Source organism: Anomaloglossus baeobatrachus, chromosome 5, assembly GCF_048569485.1.
Source record: "Anomaloglossus baeobatrachus isolate aAnoBae1 chromosome 5, aAnoBae1.hap1, whole genome shotgun sequence".
In the NCBI taxonomy this organism is placed as follows: Eukaryota; Metazoa; Chordata; class Amphibia; order Anura; family Aromobatidae; genus Anomaloglossus; species Anomaloglossus baeobatrachus.
This window is the reverse complement of record NC_134357.1, coordinates 104,695,331-104,713,017: the sequence shown is the minus strand read 5'-3', so window position 1 is coordinate 104,713,017 and position 17,687 is coordinate 104,695,331. Positions and strand designations below refer to the sequence as shown.

At 45.5% G+C, this 17,687-nt stretch overlaps 1 protein-coding gene across 2 annotated transcripts in view; it reads right to left on the bottom strand.

The window, feature by feature from the left end:
• FAS (Fas cell surface death receptor) overlaps positions 1-17,687 on the bottom strand; it is a 125,058-nt gene that overhangs the window by 38,561 nt on the left and 68,810 nt on the right. For both annotated transcript variants that reach the window (XM_075348742.1, XM_075348743.1), the window contains 3 exons: positions 15,935-15,987; positions 9,099-9,167; positions 3,126-3,145 (listed from right to left, as the gene is read on the bottom strand). In XM_075348742.1, the coding sequence (XP_075204857.1) occupies positions 3,126-3,145; positions 9,099-9,167; positions 15,935-15,987 (142 nt within the window). The remainder of the gene's footprint in view (positions 1-3,125; positions 3,146-9,098; positions 9,168-15,934; positions 15,988-17,687) is intronic.

The window sequence follows — 17,687 nt, the reverse complement described above, 5'->3', positions numbered from 1 at the left end:
ATGTCCGTGTGAAATGATCTGTGTGTGGTGCTAAATGTCGTTGATACATGTCGGCTGACAGCAGACAGAGTTGCGCGATGAGAATGAACTCAGGTGAACTTCACCCGACTTCATTGTCATACCGCGGCTCTGTCTGGGTGTCGCGTACTGATTAGCGGTCACCCGTGAAAGACTCGCCGGTGACCGCTAATCACTTGAGTGACTGAAATGAGCAGCGCGATTAGTGCTGCCGTCACTCAGGTTACCCGCGGCCAGCTGGAGTCCTCCCCCCGAGACCGCAACTCACCTGTGACTTCATTGCTGTCACTCGGGAGACTTGCTGTCACAGTTGGAGGATCCAGCGGTGGCCGCGAGTTACCTGAGTGACGTCATCGCTGATCGCACTACTCACCTCAGTTGCTGCGTGGAGCTGACAGGAGCGGCGGTGTTCTTCTGCAGCTCCTGTCACCTTCATGTAGCAGAGCTGGCAGCGACGCGGGACCTCCGTGGATTACGCCGGACATGGATGGGTTTTTGGGGCTTAATAAATTGGTGAGAGGGTATTTGTTTGTGTTTTTATTGCAAATAAAGGATTTTTCGTTGTGTGTGTTTATTAACTTTAAATCACAGTTTAATGATTGGGGGTGTCTCATAGACGCCTGCAATGATTAATCTTGGACTTAGTGGCAGCTATGGGTTGCTGCCATTAACTCCTTATTACCCCGATTGCCAACGCACCAGGGCAAATCGGGATGAGCCGGGTAGAGTCCCAGAACTGTCGCATTTAATGGATGCGGCTATTCTGGGCAACTGCTGGCTATTTTTAGGCTGGGGGGCTCTCGATAACGTGGAGCTCCCCATCCTGAGAATACCAGCCTTCAGCCGTATGGTTTTACCCTGGCTGGTATCAAAATTGGGGGGGACCGCACATCGTTTTTTTTTATTAATTATTTATTTAACTGCACAGTATAGACCCGCCCACCGGCGGCTGTGATTGGTTGCAGTGAGACAGCTGTCACTCAGCGTGTGGGCGTGTCTAACTGCAACCAATCATAGGCGCCTATGGGCGGGGGAAGCATGGATTAGTAGATTGAATAATGAGCGGTCGGCATTTTCAAATTAATTGAAGCCGCATATCTTTGGCACAGCTGTTCCTCGCCCCGCTGATGATCGGGGATCGGTGAGTATGTGACAGGGGAAGATACAGACCGAGCGCCAAAGGGATGATGACTGAGAACAGCAGCAAAAAAGGTAAGTAGACTGACATTAAAAAAAAAAAAAAAAACCCCCGACATCGTTCATTTAAAAATGCACACGGACGAAACGTGCTGAACACGGACATGCTACGTATGCCGGCCGTGCAGGCACGAATCCATTGACTATAGCGGGTCCATGCCTGCATGTTGACGGCCAAAAACGGGCATGTCGTCTGTGCAGAAAAACGCACACACGTACTAAGCACACGGACACACGTTCCGTGTGATTTTAGATGTGTGTGCCATCTACCATAGGGTAACATTGGTCAACGTGTCTCCGGTACGTGCAAAAACGTACCAAACATGTACCGGAGGCACGGATGTGTGTTGCGGGCCTAAGAAGTAGCAACCCTAGAAGTCAATTGACCCTTTAATGAGCTTTGCCATATGACTTAGGATAAAAGCCAAACCAGGATCTCAATTTGCAGGCACAACGTTTCAGGCTGTTGCCCCTCATCAGTACAAAGTATGAGATCTGAGTTGGCTGTATGAGAGGCTTATGACTGGGATCTAAGAAGATCTTTCAAAACCTTCAAGAAATTATACAAATTAGATGAGAAGTTCTCACATTTGTTCTATTAAATTGTCGGGAAATTTCAGAACTTTTAATGACTACTTTCAATTGTGTTGCGAACAATAGATAGACTACCCTTTATGTGGGTCTGAGATCCACATTGTACCCTTATACAGAGCTCCAAAGAGCTTCCCTTTAACGTTATTTCTAATGATAATACAATGTTAATTACCAAGAAGTTGGGATATTGCGTAAAATGTAAAAAATCAAGAATGCAATGATTTTAAAATCTGTTTTATATTTTGTTCAGAACAAAGGATAAAACACAGATCAGAAGGTGAATGCTGGACGTTTTTACATTTTATTTGAAAAAAATTAACTTATTTAGAAATCGATGGCAGCAACACATCTCAAAAGAGTTGGTACAGGGCTAACAAAAGGTTGAAAAACCAAGTGGGACTAATGAAACACATCCAGAGGATTAATTTTCAATTAAGTCACATGACTTTTGTAGGAAAAGCATGTTAGAGAGGCAGAGTCTCTCAGAAGCAAAGATTTTCAGAAAATTATCAGGGAACAACTCGTCTAAAAATGTGATACATTTCAGAAAAATGTTCTTCAAATGTCAAATTGCAAAGACTTTGAATATCTCATGAGAGCCAAAGTTCTAAAAAAGCCCAGTGTGAATGGAGCAGTGGTCGATAATGCACACATCTATTATTTTGTTTCTCAGTGGGACTGAAATAGGTAGCCGATGCCGTTTTCAACTGGTCTTTGGCACTCGCATAAGAATGAATGGAGATGCGCATAATCGACCACTGCTCCATTCACATGAGGCTCATCGGAGACCCAATTCTCGGGATCGGTGGAGGTTCCAGCAGTCAGAAAGTTATCCCTTTCCTGTAGATAGGGTATAACTTACAAAATTGGAGCAACCACTGTTGTATAGAGATCTGTTGAAGCATAAGTACACCTGAAACAACCATCACCTTGTGACCGCTCCCTGTCCTGACCCAATGTCTTAAGCGCTGTTTGTCCTGGACTCAGATAAAGTATTGAAGATCTAGATGTGGTCAGTGCCGCAAAATTCATTCTTTTTTGAAAGTTCAATAAATATAGACCTGAGCTTTCAGAACCCTATTATAAAGGCTACCTTTGATTACTTGGTCTTCACTTCAACGCCAAATTATCGCTAAGTTTTACTATATTTCAAGATTTTCTCAGTTTCTTCACTATTAACCAGATTTTTATAAAAAGAAAAAAAATGGTTTAATGTTGGACCTATTTTATTAGTTATATCACAATTTACTAATTAATAGTTAATTTCAGATTTATATACTCATGTCACACAATGATAATAATACATATATACTCACCCTTGCCATTATGAAATAACCTAAAATACAAATGACATATGTTTGGATCACACAAGATGTAATAAAGCATAAAGTATTGGGCATTAATCAGCAATGTACAGAGAATAATTGCCGTAATTAAATTGGTATATTGTGAGATATCACATGAAATTGCAGCTCTAGTTCATGGCCAGATTTATAGAAAATGAATGACAGCTAAAGTCGGCCCTCAAAATTATATTTTTAAAAAGTTCTCACATTACGGTAATATATAACCACATAAATGGATAAAATGATGTCATACAATGTCCATATCATGTCTTTATTCAACTGCATCTACTTATTGGTACTATTCACATGTCACTAACATTTATTTATATATTTTCTTCATAATACTGTCTATCATTACTATTTTCAGATAAGGCCCTCAGAGCGCTCAGAGATACTTATCTTGGCTTGTACCCAATACAAGTTGTTCCTGAGAGCCTTGTTCCCAGGGCCGCCACCAGGAATCCAGGGATTTCAGGCCCCATACTAGCAGCAAAATTTTTGGTGCCCCTTGAGACACCACCCCAAGACCGCCTCCACCACTCAAACTTTCCACAGTCTCACCGCCACTCTTGGAAAAACATATATGATATATATACTGCTCCAAAAAATAAATGTAACACTAAAATACCATTGTGCTCTTTAAGTGTTCCCTTTATTTTTTTGAGCAGCATATATATATATATATATATATATATATATATATACTAGCTGTAGTACCCGGTCGTTGCCCGGGATTACATTGTCTCATTGTCTCTCTCCCAGTCTCTGTATGTGTGTTGCTGTCTGTCTGTCTCTCTGTCTGTCTCTTTCCTTGCCTGTCTGTGTGTATGTCTCTGTTTGTCTGTTTCTATCTCTCTGTATTTGCATCAGTCTATATGACTCCATCTCTGTGTCTGTCTCTATGTGTGTGTCTGTCTCTCTCTTTCCCCATCTGTCTCTTTGCCCGGCTGTCTCTTTCCAGGGCTGTCTCTTTGCCCGGCTGTCTCTTTGCCCGGCTGTCTCTTTGCCCGGCTGTCTCTTTCCAGGGCTGTCTCTTTCCAGGCCTGTCTCTTTCCAGGGCTGTCTCTTTGCCCGGCTGTCTCTTTGCCCGGCTGTCTCTTTGCCCGGCTGTCTCTTTCCCCGGCTGTCTCTTTCCCCGGCTGTCTCTTTCCCCGGCTGTCTCTTTCCCCGGCTGTCTCTTTCCAGGGCTGTCTCTTTCCAGGGCTGTCTCTTTCCAGGGCTGTGTCTTTGGTCGTTGATCTCTTTCTAGGTCTGTTTCTTTCTAGGTCCGTCTCTTTGCCCGTCCTTCTCTTTGCCCGTCCGTCTATTTGCCCGTCCGTCTCTTTGCACGTCCGTCTCTTTGCCCGTCCGTCTCTTTGCCCGTCCGTCTCTTTGCCCGTCTGTCTCTTTCCAGGGCTGTCTCTTTCCAGGGCTGTCTCTTTGCCAGTCTGTCTCTTTGCCACTCTGTCTCTTTGCCAGTCTGTCTCTTTCCAGGGCTGTCTCTTTGCCCGGCTATCTCTTTGCTTGGCTGTCTCTTTGCTCGGCTGTCTCTTTGCCCGGCTGTCTCTTTCCAGGGCAGTCTCTTTCCAGGGCTGTCTCTTTTCCCGGCTGTCTCTTTCTGTCTCTATCTCTGTCTCTTGCCCCATCTGTCTCTGTCTTTTTCTGTCTCTCTCTCACACATGCTTTTTATACTAACAGTTTATTTTGTTCCTATAGCAAGCACTGACAGTTGGTATTAATAGCTATAGCTCCCATCTCCATTCACTTTAATGGCGGCAGGATTTTTGGCGAGTAATTGTAAAGCGCGGAGTTAAATTTTGCCGCCCAAACATAGTCTATGACGTTTCCTGGGTCACATGGAGTGTCTGTGCAAAATTTCGTGATTGTAAATGCAACGGTGCAGATTCCTTTAGCGGACATACACACATACATACACACACACACATTCAGCTTTATATATTAGATATAAAATATATATATATATATATATATATATACACACACATACACACACACAGTCATGGCCATAAGTGTTAGCACCCTTGAAGTTGTTCCCTCTCAGAATTAAAACACCCTCTACACTGCCCCTCTCCATAATACACGCTCTCCACAATACACCCTCTACACTGCCCCTCTTCATAATATCTCACCCACACTGCCCCTATGTAAAATATCCCCCAAACACTCTGCCCCTCTATATAATAGACCCCCCACACACTGCCCCTTTGTATAATATCCTGCACACACACTTCCTCTCTGTATAATATCTTTCATACACACTGCCTCTCAGTATAATTTCCCAGCCCACACACTACTTCTCTGTATAATATCCCCACACACACTGCCCCTCTGTATAATATCCCTCACATACGCTGCCCCTCTGTATACTATTTCTCCACACAACCTGTCCCTCTGTATAATATTGTGCCACACACTGCCCCTTTCTTTAACACTGCCCCCCCCACACACACACACACACACACACACACTACCCCTCATCATCAACTACAAAAAACGTCTGACTGCTGTGGTTGCCAACAAGGGTTTTGCCACCAAGTATTGAGCCTTGTTTGCCAGAGGAATCAAATACTTATTTCTCTCTGCAAAATGCAAATAACTTTATATCATTTATACAATGTGATTTTCCGGATTTTATTTTGGATATTCTCTCTCTCACTGTTAAAATTAATCTACCATTAAAATTATAGACTGTTCATGTCTTTGTGAGTGGGCAAACTTCAAAATCAGCAAAGGATCAAACAATTACCGTATTTTTCAGACTATAAGACGCACTTTTTTTACCCCAAATGTTGGGGGAAAGTGGGGGGTGCATCTTATAGTCTGAATGTAGGGCTGTGGGGAATGAGGGTGCTGCGGTGGAGCGGGTCATCGGGGACACGAGCAGGCTGCAGTAGCGCCTGCCGTAACCACGTGGGCCCGCTCATTACATATACACGCCCCTCCTCCCGCCCATCTCTCAGCGCTGAAGCCAGCGCTGACAGGTGGGCGGGATGGTGGGAGGGGGGGTGCGTGCTTACTAAACAGCCGGCCGTGATTACCCCTGGCAACTACAGCCTGGAGTGATCATGTGCGGCTGTATTCACTGCTCCCCGCGCATCATCATCAGCGTGGGGTACAGTGAATCAGTACACTCACCGTTCCCCTGCAGCATCGCGATGTCCTCCTGTCTGCCGACAGCGGCGGTGTGGAGACTAGCGGTGCTCACAGCGATGACGTCATCGCTGTGCGCACGTGTCCACACAGCCGCGCCGGCACAGACAGGAGGAGGAGCGATGCTGCATGGAGCGAGGAAAGGTGAGTAGAAATGATTATTTTTGTGTGCCACAGGATGCAGGACATATAGCAGGATGGGGGTATATGAGCAGGATGATGGCATATTAGCAGGATGATGGCATATGAGCAGGAATATGGCAGATGAACAGGATGATGGCATATGAGCAGGATGATGGCATATGAGCAGGGTGATGGCATATGAGCAGGATGATGGCATATGAGCAGAATGATGACATATAGCAGGATGATGGCATATGAGCAGGGTGATAGCATATGAGCAGGGTGATAGCATATGAGCAGGATGATGGCATATGAGCAGAATGATGACATATGAGCAGAATGATGACATATAGCAGGATGATGACATATAGCAGGATGATGGCATATGAGCAGGATGATGGCATATGAGCAGGATGATGGCATATAGCAGGATGATGGCGTATATAGCAGGATGATGGCGTATATAGCAGGATGATGGCGTATATAGCAGGATGATGGCGTATATAGCAGGATGGGGGTATGTAGCAGGATGGGGGTATGTAGCAGGATGGGAGCATACCAGGCACATACCAGGATGGGGGTATATAGCAGGATGCGGCCATATGCCAGGATGGAGTATATAGCAGAACAGGATGCGGCCATATGCCAAGATGGGGTATATAGCATTATGCGGCCATATACCAGGATGAGGTATATAGCAGGATGGGAGCACATACCAGGATAGCAGTATATAGCAAGATGGGGCTATACCAGGATGAGGGACATATATATACAAGGCAGGAGGATCATTACCAGGATGGGGTACCTTAGTAGAGAATTTGGGGACATTACCCCCATAATTGTGTCAGCAGCAGATCCTCGCCCCATAACAGTGTGTCATGGCCACATTTTTTGCTTAAAATTTTATTTTCCTATTTTCCTTCTCTGAAACCAGGGTGCGTCTTCTGGTCCGCTGCGTCTTATAGTCCGAAAAATACGGTATTTCCTTCAATGTATACATGTCCCCTTCCTGGAAGATATCTACCCATCCTGGGCCCTTCCTGGTATGTTCCCATCATGGTATATATGACCCCCTGGGCCCATTCAATTATATATGTCCCCATCTTGGTCTATTTGTCCCCTTCCTAGCATACATGTCCTCCTCCTGGTATATATGTCCCCCACCTAGGTCCTACCTGGTATATATGTCACCATCCTGCTTTATTTGTCCCCATTCTGGCATATATGACCCATTCTGGGTCCTTCTTGGAATATATATCCCTCCTGTCTACATTTTATTAAATATGTCCCCATCCTGTTCTCTGACCCCTTCCTGGAATATATGTCCTCCTATTGGTATATATGTCCACTTTCTGGACCTCTCCTGGTATATATGCCCCCCTCCTGGTATATTTGTCTGCCTCAAAAAGAAAAAAAACAAAACATTTTACTTACCTTCCCCAGCTCCCACGGCGTCCTCTCTGAGCCGCGATGCATTTCAGCTGGGTGCGTGCCCTTTGACACACATCCAGCTGAAGCAAGGCAGGGACTGGGGTCGGCAGGCCCCCTAATCACCCCCCGGTGATCATCCCACTCCTGTCTTCAGCTCACAGAGCGCTTAACGTTCCTCGCTGGCTGCCATATCCATATCATAAGCCTCTGCAGCTTTGCGTTGTCTGCAGCAGTGTGATGAGGTCGTAGACTGATGACCTCATCACACTGCTGTACGCTGGGCCGTAGGATGACGTGCCAGCGCCCTGCCCCACTGACCCTGGCTCTACCACATGGCTAATTTGCATGCAATGCACCTGAAGCGCTTTGCATGCAAATTTGCCATGTAGCAACAAAGCCGGCCCCCTCTGCTGCGGCTGTGAAGAGGGGGGCCCAGCCCGAGCTTAATAAAGCTAAGAAATTACCCCGAGGCCGGGCCCCCTCTTCACCGGGCCCCATACACCAGTCATGGTTGTCATGCCCTGATGGTGGCCCTGCTTGTTCCTTCAAGGAAATTGTGTCTGTGTCCAATTATCCAGTTTGCCTCCCAGTATAGCCTGTTTTTGGACACTTACAACTGCAAATTGCTTTTTGCATTGACACTTAAAATCCATAAGTATATGATAGTCCAATAGTGATACAACTTGAAAGTAATTTTCTCATTTAGTTTCAGGAGAGCACCACTCTCCTGTATCCTGACTCCGAAGTTGCTTGATTGACAGTTGTGACCAGCAGTGTAGTTGTGCTTCTGGCTAAACTGTGTGCTCTCCTTTGATGCAAGTTAACGTTGCAGCGTCGGAGGAGCACAGGGTGACTGAAGCTGGCCTGATCCAGCAATCCGATCCGTTTCAAAGCAGCGCTTACAAGCTCAATTGGGTAGAGCTTGTAAACACTACATTCCTTGCCTAGGAGACTGGCCTACACTGATAGGTTGCAATTGTGGCTGGTAATTTAGGCAATGAGCACAAAGCAATAAAGTTACAAATGCAATTTTTTTTTTTGAAAAGTGAGGATTTTAATAAAAAGTTAATTGCAAAGTTGCCTATTTTTGCAAGCACTTTGCAATTTTTTCTATACAATAATTTGGAGATAACCCTTCAAAATTGTTAGCCTGTAATATCACTCTTTTACCAGTTAAATTGTATTAACATTGAAGCAACATTGTAGCATACAAAGGTTAGAGGAGTAGGGTGTACTTACATATCAGTGATATGAGAACCACTAATGGAACTAAATATGCGATCATGTAGTATCTTTGTCTTGGGTTGTCTGAAAAAAAAACCAGTAACATTGTGACTTTGATTATAGTGTTGATTATAAATAGATAGCATCCAGAGTGGACGAATCCACCCGGGTAGCAAGGTACCACACAATAAAGTGGAGTAGAGAGCAGTGAAACAATATAAATATTAAAACATAACCTTTAATAGGATCAGATAAAAGCTTTTAAACAAAAACGTGCTCATATAAAACACACTGTCAGTTTAGCAGTGGATGTGTGGCACCCTATATCACAGACCAGCTACTCTATGAATGCCACTTCTCCTCCCAATGGGGGGAGAGAGATAATTAGTATTGGACGGACAATGCTCCTTAATGCAAAGAAAGAGAAAAAATCTCATTCAGCCATAGGCTGATCTCACCACATCCAGTCGATCACCTTCGGCAGGGAAATAGGTCCGTCCCAGTCAGAGAGAAGGGGTTAGGAGCAGGGCCTCATGTAGTGGGGACTAGAGTTGAGCGGATAGTGAAAAATCCGGGTCCAGCGGCTACCCGGCGGGTTGAGAAAGAAGTCCGGATCCGATCCGGAGTTCGGCCCCATATATGTCAACGGGGAGTGGAATCCGGGGACGAGAGAGAGAGAAAAAAAACGGATCCGGATCGTGCACCCGGAATCCCGCGTCCGGGTCGGACTCGGATCTGCCGCTCAAACCGTGCGGATCCGGATTTTGCCGATCCGGGTCCGCTCAACACTAGTGGGGACACACTGACCCTCGACCCACAAGCTCCCGCCCTTACAAGGGCAGTCCACAGCTATCCCTAAACTGTGACTGCTCCACATTGATTCCGGTACCTCCCTACGCGTTTCACCACTGTGGGCTCATCAGGGGAGACGTGCACCACAATGTCAAATACTATAACTAAATAAAGGGTTCCCCATCAATTCCAGATGGGACCACTAACTGACTCAAGAGTAGCTTGTCTGTGATATAGGGTGCCACACATCCACTGCTAAACTGACAGTGTGTTTTATATGAGCACGTTTTTGTTTAAAAGGTTTTATCTGATCCTATCAAAGGTTATGTTTTAATATTTATATTGTTTCACTGCTCTCTACTCAACTTAGTGTTGATTATAGCATAATGTAGAGTAGGAATATGGTTTTATACTTTTTTATACCGACCTATGGAAAAAACATGCATTAAAAGGGAACCTGTCAGCAGAAATTTCCCCTAAAACCTAACAGATTCCCCCTCTGCAGCTCCTGGGCTGCATTCTAGAAAGGTCCCTGTTATTATTGGGCCCCCTTTCTGACCAAAAAAAAGAGTTTATAAAGAGGTACCTTTTTGGCTTCGGATTCTATAAATGTGACACGGGGGCGGGCAGCCTGATGGCCGTTATTCTGCCCCCTGGTCCTGTATGCCGCCCCCATCGCTGATTTCCATACTTTTGGACGCCGCCCACTGCTCCAGCCATCCCCGCGCATGCCCACTGCCAGTCTCACGGGACTGAGCACTGTGACTGCTGGTGACGTGTGCGCAGGCAAGTGATTATGGGCGGGACTGTGACTGTTATCAGCAAGTACCCGCCCATAATCTCGTGAGCGCGCAAACCTCACCAGCGGTCAGACACACTGTGCTCAGGGTAGTGCTAGACTGTATGGGCTGCTTCCAGGGATGACGTCCCTTTGTCACGTGATAGGGGCGTGTTCAAAATACTATCACGTGACAAAGGGACGTCATCCCTGGAAGCAGCCCATACAGTCTAGCATCTACACTGAGCACAGTGTGACGCTGGAGAGGTTTGCGCGCTCACGAGATTATGGGCGGGTACTTGCTGATAAGTCACAGTCCCGCCCATAATCACTTGCCTGCGCACACGTCACCAGCAGTCACAGTGCTCAGTCCCGTGAGACTGGCACTGGGCATGCGCGGGGATGGCTGGAGCAGTGGGCGGCGTCCAAAAGTATGGAAATCAGCGACGGGGGCGGCATACAGGACCAGGGGGGCAGAATAACGGCCATCAGGCAGCCCGCCCCCGTGTCACATTTATAGAATCCGAAGCCAAAAAGGTACCTCTTTATAAACTCTTTTTTTTGGTCAGAAAGGGGGCCCAATAATAACAGGGACCTTTCTAGAATGCAGCCCAGGAGCTGCAGAGGGGGAATCTGTTAGGTTTTAGGGGAAATTTCTGCTGACAGGTTCCCTTTAATACTGTAAGGCTACATTCACAACTCATGTATTATTCACATACACAAGGAGGTCCTCGCGCATATGTCCAATATATCTGTAGACCTCCATTCCCTGTGACGGACACCAAAATAGTATTATCTTGGTCTTTGTAGGGATGATATGTATTTAAATTTCAGTACAGTTCGAAAGTTTGGGGTCACCCAGACAATTTTGTCTTTTCCATGAAAAATCATACTTTTATTTATCAAATGAGTTACATAATGAATAGAAAATATAGTCCAGACGTTGACTCGGTTAGAAATAATGATTTTTACCTTAACCCCTTCACCCCCGGCCACTAAAACACCCTAATGACCGGGCCATTTTTTGCAATTCTGACCAGTGTCACTTTGACAGGTTATAACTCTGGAACGCCTCAACGGATCCCGGCGATTCTCACACTGTTTTCTCGTGACATATTGTACTTCATGTCAGTGGTAAATTTAGGCCGATATCTTTTGCGTTTATTTGTGAATTTTGGCAATTTTGCGAAAATTTTGAAAATTTCGCAATTTTCAAACTTTGAAAATGTATGCTTATAAATCTGAGATATGTCACACAAAATAGTTACTAAATACAATTTCCCACTTGTCTACTTTACATCAGTGCAATTTTCGAAACAAAATTTTTTTTCATTAGGATGTTAGAAGGGGTCAAAGTTCATCAGCAATTTCTCCTTTTTCCAACAAAATTTACAAAATAATTTTTTTAGGGACCACCTCACATTTGAGGTGACTTTGAGAGGCCGAGGTGACAGAAAATACCCAAACGTGACCCCATTCTAAAAACTGCACCCCTCACACTGCTCAAAACCACATCCAAGAAGTTTATTAACCCTTTAGGTGCTTCACAGGAAAAAAAACAAAGTGGAAGGAAAAAATGAAAATTTTACTTTTTAACACAAAAATGTTAGTTTAGCCATAAAATTTTCATTTTCACAAGAGAGAAAAGAGAAAATGCACCATACAAGTTATTGTACGCTGATACTTCATATGTGGTAAAAATCAATTGTTTGGGCGCACGGCGGAGCTTGGAAGGGAAGGAGCGCCATTTGAATTTTTGAACACCAAATTAGCTGCACTCATTAGCAGACGCCATGTCGGGTTTGAAGACCCCCTGAGGTGCCTAAACAATGGAGCTTCCCCACAAGTGACCCCATTTTGGAAACTAGAGCCCTCAAATAATTTTTCTAGATGTTTGGTGAGCACTTTGAACACCTGGAGGCTTCACAGAAGTTTATAACAATGAGCCATGAAAATATTTTTTTTTTTTTTACCACAAAACTGTTGCTTCAACTAGGTAGCTTTTTTTTTCACAAGGGTATCAGGAAAAAATGCACCATAAAATTTATAGTGCATTTTTTCCTGAGTATGACTATACCTCATATGTGGTTGTAAGTAATTGTTTGGGCGCATGGCGGGGCTCAGAAGAGAAGGAGCACCATTTGACAGCAAAATTGGTTGGAATCATTGGCTGATGTAATGTTGCATTTGGAGACCCCCTGAGGTGCCTAAACAATGGAGCTCCCCCACAAGTGACCCCATTTTGGAAACTAGACGCCTCAAGGAATTTGTCTAGATGTTTAGCGAGCCCCAACTGGCTCCACAGAAGTTGATAATGTTGAGCCATGAATACAATTTTTTTTTTTTACCACAAAACTGGTACTTGAACCAGGTAGCTTTTTTATCACAAGGGTATCAGGAAAAAATGCACCATAAAACGTATTGTGCAATTTCTCCTGAGTACGCAGATACCGCATATGTGGTGGAAAGTAATTGTTTGGGCGCATGGCGGGGCTCAAAAGAGAAAGAGCACCATTTGACAGCAAAATTGGTTGGAATCATTAGCGGATGCCATGTCACGTTTGGAGACCCCCTATGGTGCCAAAACAGTGGAGCTCCTCCACAAATGACCCAATTTTGGAACTAGACTTCTCAAGGAATTTATCTAGATGTTTGGTGAGCCCCTTGTACCCCCAGGGGCTCCACAGAAGTTGATAACGTTGAACCGTGAAAATTATTATTTTTTTTTTACCATAAAATTTTTGCTTCAACCAGGTAGCTTTTTTTTTTACAACGGTATCAGGAAAAAATGCACCATAAAATGTATTGTGCAATTTTTCCTGAGTACGCAGATACCTCATATGTGGTGGAAAGTAATTGTTTGGGTGCACGGCAGGGCTCGGAAGAGAGAGAACGCCATTTGACTTTTCAAACGCACAGACGCGGTGCGCTGATCGGCCGCTGCAGGACGCACGGTCGGATGAGATACAAAAAGTGTCGGGGATACGGAAAAAAAAAGTCACAACAAAAATTGAGCAGGGATGCCGATCCGTTATGTGCATCCCTGATCAGCGCTCGGCTGGACGCACGGACGGATGCGATACAAAAAGCGTCGGGGATGCGGGGAAAAAAAGTCACGCCAAAAATTGAGCAAGGATGCCGATCAGTTATGTGCATCCCTGATCAGCGCTCAGCGGGACGCACGGACGGATGTGATACAAAAAGCGTCGGTGATACAGAAAAAAAGTCACGCCAAAAATTAAGCAGGGATGCCGATCTGTTATGTGCATCCCTGATCAGGGCTTGGCGGCACGCACAGACGGATGCAATACAAAAAGCGTCGGGGATACGGAAAAAAAAAAAGTCACGCCGAAAATTGACCACAGATGCAGATCCATTATCTGCATCCCTGATCAGCGCTCGGCGGGACGCACAAACGGATGAGGTATGAAACTGGACAGGGGATACAGAAGAAGAAAAAAAAAAAAGTTATGCTCACAGTAGCCAGAGGATTAGCAGGAGGATCACTGACCAGAAGAACTGCAGGAGGAACAGGAGGCAAGCGAGATGGACAGCTTTACAGGAGCAGCAGGCAGGAGGTTGGACACCTTATCAGAAGACACAGGAAGGACCCAGCGATGGAGGCAGATGTGATCGGGCCAGTGAAGACCTCGGACGACCCGGTGAAGACAGGTAAGAAGACGTCGGAGGGAAAGCAGATGGGGAGGGGGTGGGGGAGACCGGAGAAGCAGCTGCAGAAGCAAGGAAGCAGAATAGAGATCACGCGGGGGGAGCAGATCAGGATGTCGAGGGGCAGATCAGGGCGTATGGCAGCGGCGTCGTGGTACTATAAGTACCAGCCACTGCACGCTGCAGACATGCTGGGCGAGGCTCCCCAGACCAGCACAGGCCTGGGGAGGGCGGCCACCTCCAGATCAGACCGCCCCACTGCACACCGATTGGAGCGATTGCACGTCATAGCACGATCGCTCCAATCAGTGCTGCAGGGGCAGGGGGGCGGCATGTTTGATCTCCTGCTATGATCTGCTGCAGTTGCTGAAGCACCTCATAGCAGGATCTCACAGTATTACACTGGTTCAGGCTTTGTTTTAGCCAAAACCAGTGCGAACGATGTGGCTGGCAGTTCAGATTTGAACAGCCAATCACAACGATCGTCGATGGGGGGTGGCAAATTTTAGGCAGTAAAGTTACGTCCATGGTCGTTAAGTCACGTTAAAATAGGACGTAACTTTACTGCCCGCCGGTCGTGAAGAGGTTAGATAATAATTTTCTCCTTCAAACTTTGCTTTCGTCACAGAATGCTCCTTTGCAGCAATTCCAGCTTTGCAGACCTTTGGCATTTTATCTGTTAATTTGCTGAGGTAATCTGGAGATATTTCACCCCATGCTTCCCCCCCTCCTCCCACAAAATGGATTGGCTTGATGGGCACTTTTTGCGTACCATACGGTCAAGCTGCTCCCACAACAGCTCAATAGGGTTGAGATCTGGTGACTGGGCTGGCCACTCCATTACAGATAGAATACCAGCTGCCTGCTTCTTCCCTAAATAGTTCATGCATAATTTGGAGGTGTGCTTTGGGTCATTGTCCTGTTGTAGGATGAAATTGACTCCAATCAAGCCCTGTCCACAGGGTATGGCATTGCAAAATGATTGCAAAATGGAGTAATAGCCTTCCTTATAAAAAATCCCTTTTACCTTGTACAAATCTTCCACTTTACCAGCACCAAAGCAACCCCAGACCATCATATTGCCTCCACCATGCTTGACAGATGGAATTAGGCACTCTTCCAGCATCTTTTCAGTTGTTCTGCGTATCACAAATGTTTTTCTGTGTGATCCTGCAATGCCCTGCGACATAGTGGATCAGAAGAACTATACACATACTACAAATTGGGATAGTATATTTAAGCTCCAAAAATCCATCTATCAAGCACTGAGGATGGTGGCTGTAAGCACACTGTGGCAAAGACTGTCAGCCGGCTTTACAGTGTTTAAATGCGGTAACTGTAGCTGCGCTGGGCATGCCTGTTTGACTGAAAACCGGCAGTTCCCAGGAGAAATAAAGTTCATTTTCTCCCAGGTGTCGCACTCTCAGTACTATGACCAGGCACCTTCAAACATTATTCTCCTGCAGATTATCCCCATATCTTGTAACTATTAGCGTTATCGGTCCTGACAGATTCCCTTTAGTAGTAAATCTTTAGAACTGTGGTCTCATTAAAGTCCATGGTTCTGATTTTATGTTCTATAATATATAATTTTTAGTTAGATGCAACTTACAGCACACTGTGTTCTTGATGGATGAACATCTATTGGCATGGCTGTGTGGACATCTAAAATACAGGCAAAAAAATACAAACACATAAGAAGCATGTATATATAACCCCAGACCAGAGCCTCTAAACAAATATAGATTTCCAAAGTAATTCAGATTTTATACCAAATCCATTAAAATAATGCAACCCCCCCCCATGCAAACTTCAGCCTTGGCCTAGCATCTGGACATTGCGTGCAGAAGAAGCCAGCAATAAAGAAGACTATAAAGCTAATTAGAAGTTTGAATATTTTAACCCCTTTTAGTAGGTGACAATCTTAGTTCTTGGATTCATAGGAGTAAAAAGATGGCTGTGATGGGGGCCTTTAGTAATCCATTGGCAGCCTGCAATTGTGTCACTAGATGGGGAGGCTAAAGACAGCCCGGACTGCTGCCCCAAAGGGGCTCAAGGAAGGGCGACATGACTAGGAGGGATGCTAGGCCAGTGGGGATAGACAGCCTGGACTGCTGCCCCCAAAAGGGGCTTAAGGAAGGGCGACATGATTAAGTAGGGATGTTAGGCCGGAGTGTATAGCAAAGGGTTAAGCTGTGAGCCTTTTGGTAGGTGGGGTTATAGGAATTATAGGGAAATTTGATTGGCCAGGGGGAGGTCAGTGTGGAGTATTATATATATAGGGCAGAGGTATGGGGGGCTGGTCATTCGGTACCTGGAAGACGTCCGGAATCGTCCCACCCATCTGCCCTATTTTTTAGATTTCTGGAGATCGATGTGGAGCGAAGAAGAGGATTTCACTTGTCACAGCAGTCAGCGGAAAGGAGGGGGGTATTTGAAGTCGGTGGATTGCACAAAGAGCAGGGGGGGACCCAGTGCAGGAACGAGTTACCCCTGGTGGTGCAATGGTAAAGTGGTTAAGGTGGGTCGCTGCTGTGCTGGGTCACAGTGGGACATGTTAATGTGGGTCCCTGCTGGGCTGAGTCCCAGCAGGGCAGTGGTTGGGCAACAGTCGGCTCGGTGTCCTCGAGTCGGTGTGCTGCGGCTGAGGGCAGGTGGTGGAGCTGATGTTGCAATCATGTACAACGATACTCTTCAATTACCCCCCCTCGTTTGCTGGTGGTTATGTTTATGGAATTATTACTATGTTTATTGATAAAATGTTATTGATTATTTCGGTAATAATAAACAGGGCTGCTCTGGCCTTTAACATCCAATGTCACGCAGTCTTGTGTTGTATTTTAGGTTAAGAAGTTGGAAAAGGGGTTTATGGGTTAGGGTTGGTACGGCAGGTAAGGCAGACTTTCCAGAGTCATGAAAGACATAAAGGAATTCCTTGAGGATTTAACCACTAGTAAAGGTCTCTGCCAATGATTGAGAGTGGCATCTACATTGTTAAACAGCGATTGGGGCTCGGTCTGAACGCTGCTATTAGAGATTGGTGTCAGCTGAATCATACAGCCGGCACTCACCACCCATTGAGTGTGAAGCAGGTTCATGTTCTGAGCCTCTATATTTATGTGCATCATCTATCGGGTAAAGCGCTTGTCTAAAGGCCGCTTTACACGCAACGACATCGCTAACGAGATGTTGTTGGGGTCACGGAATTCGTGACGCACATCCGTACTCGTTAGCGACGTCGTTGCGTGTGAAACGCACGAACGACCGTTAACGATTAAAAATACTCACCATATTATTGATCGTTGACACGTCGTTCAAATCCCAAATATCATTGCAGCTTTTGGACGTAGGTTGTTCGTCGTTTC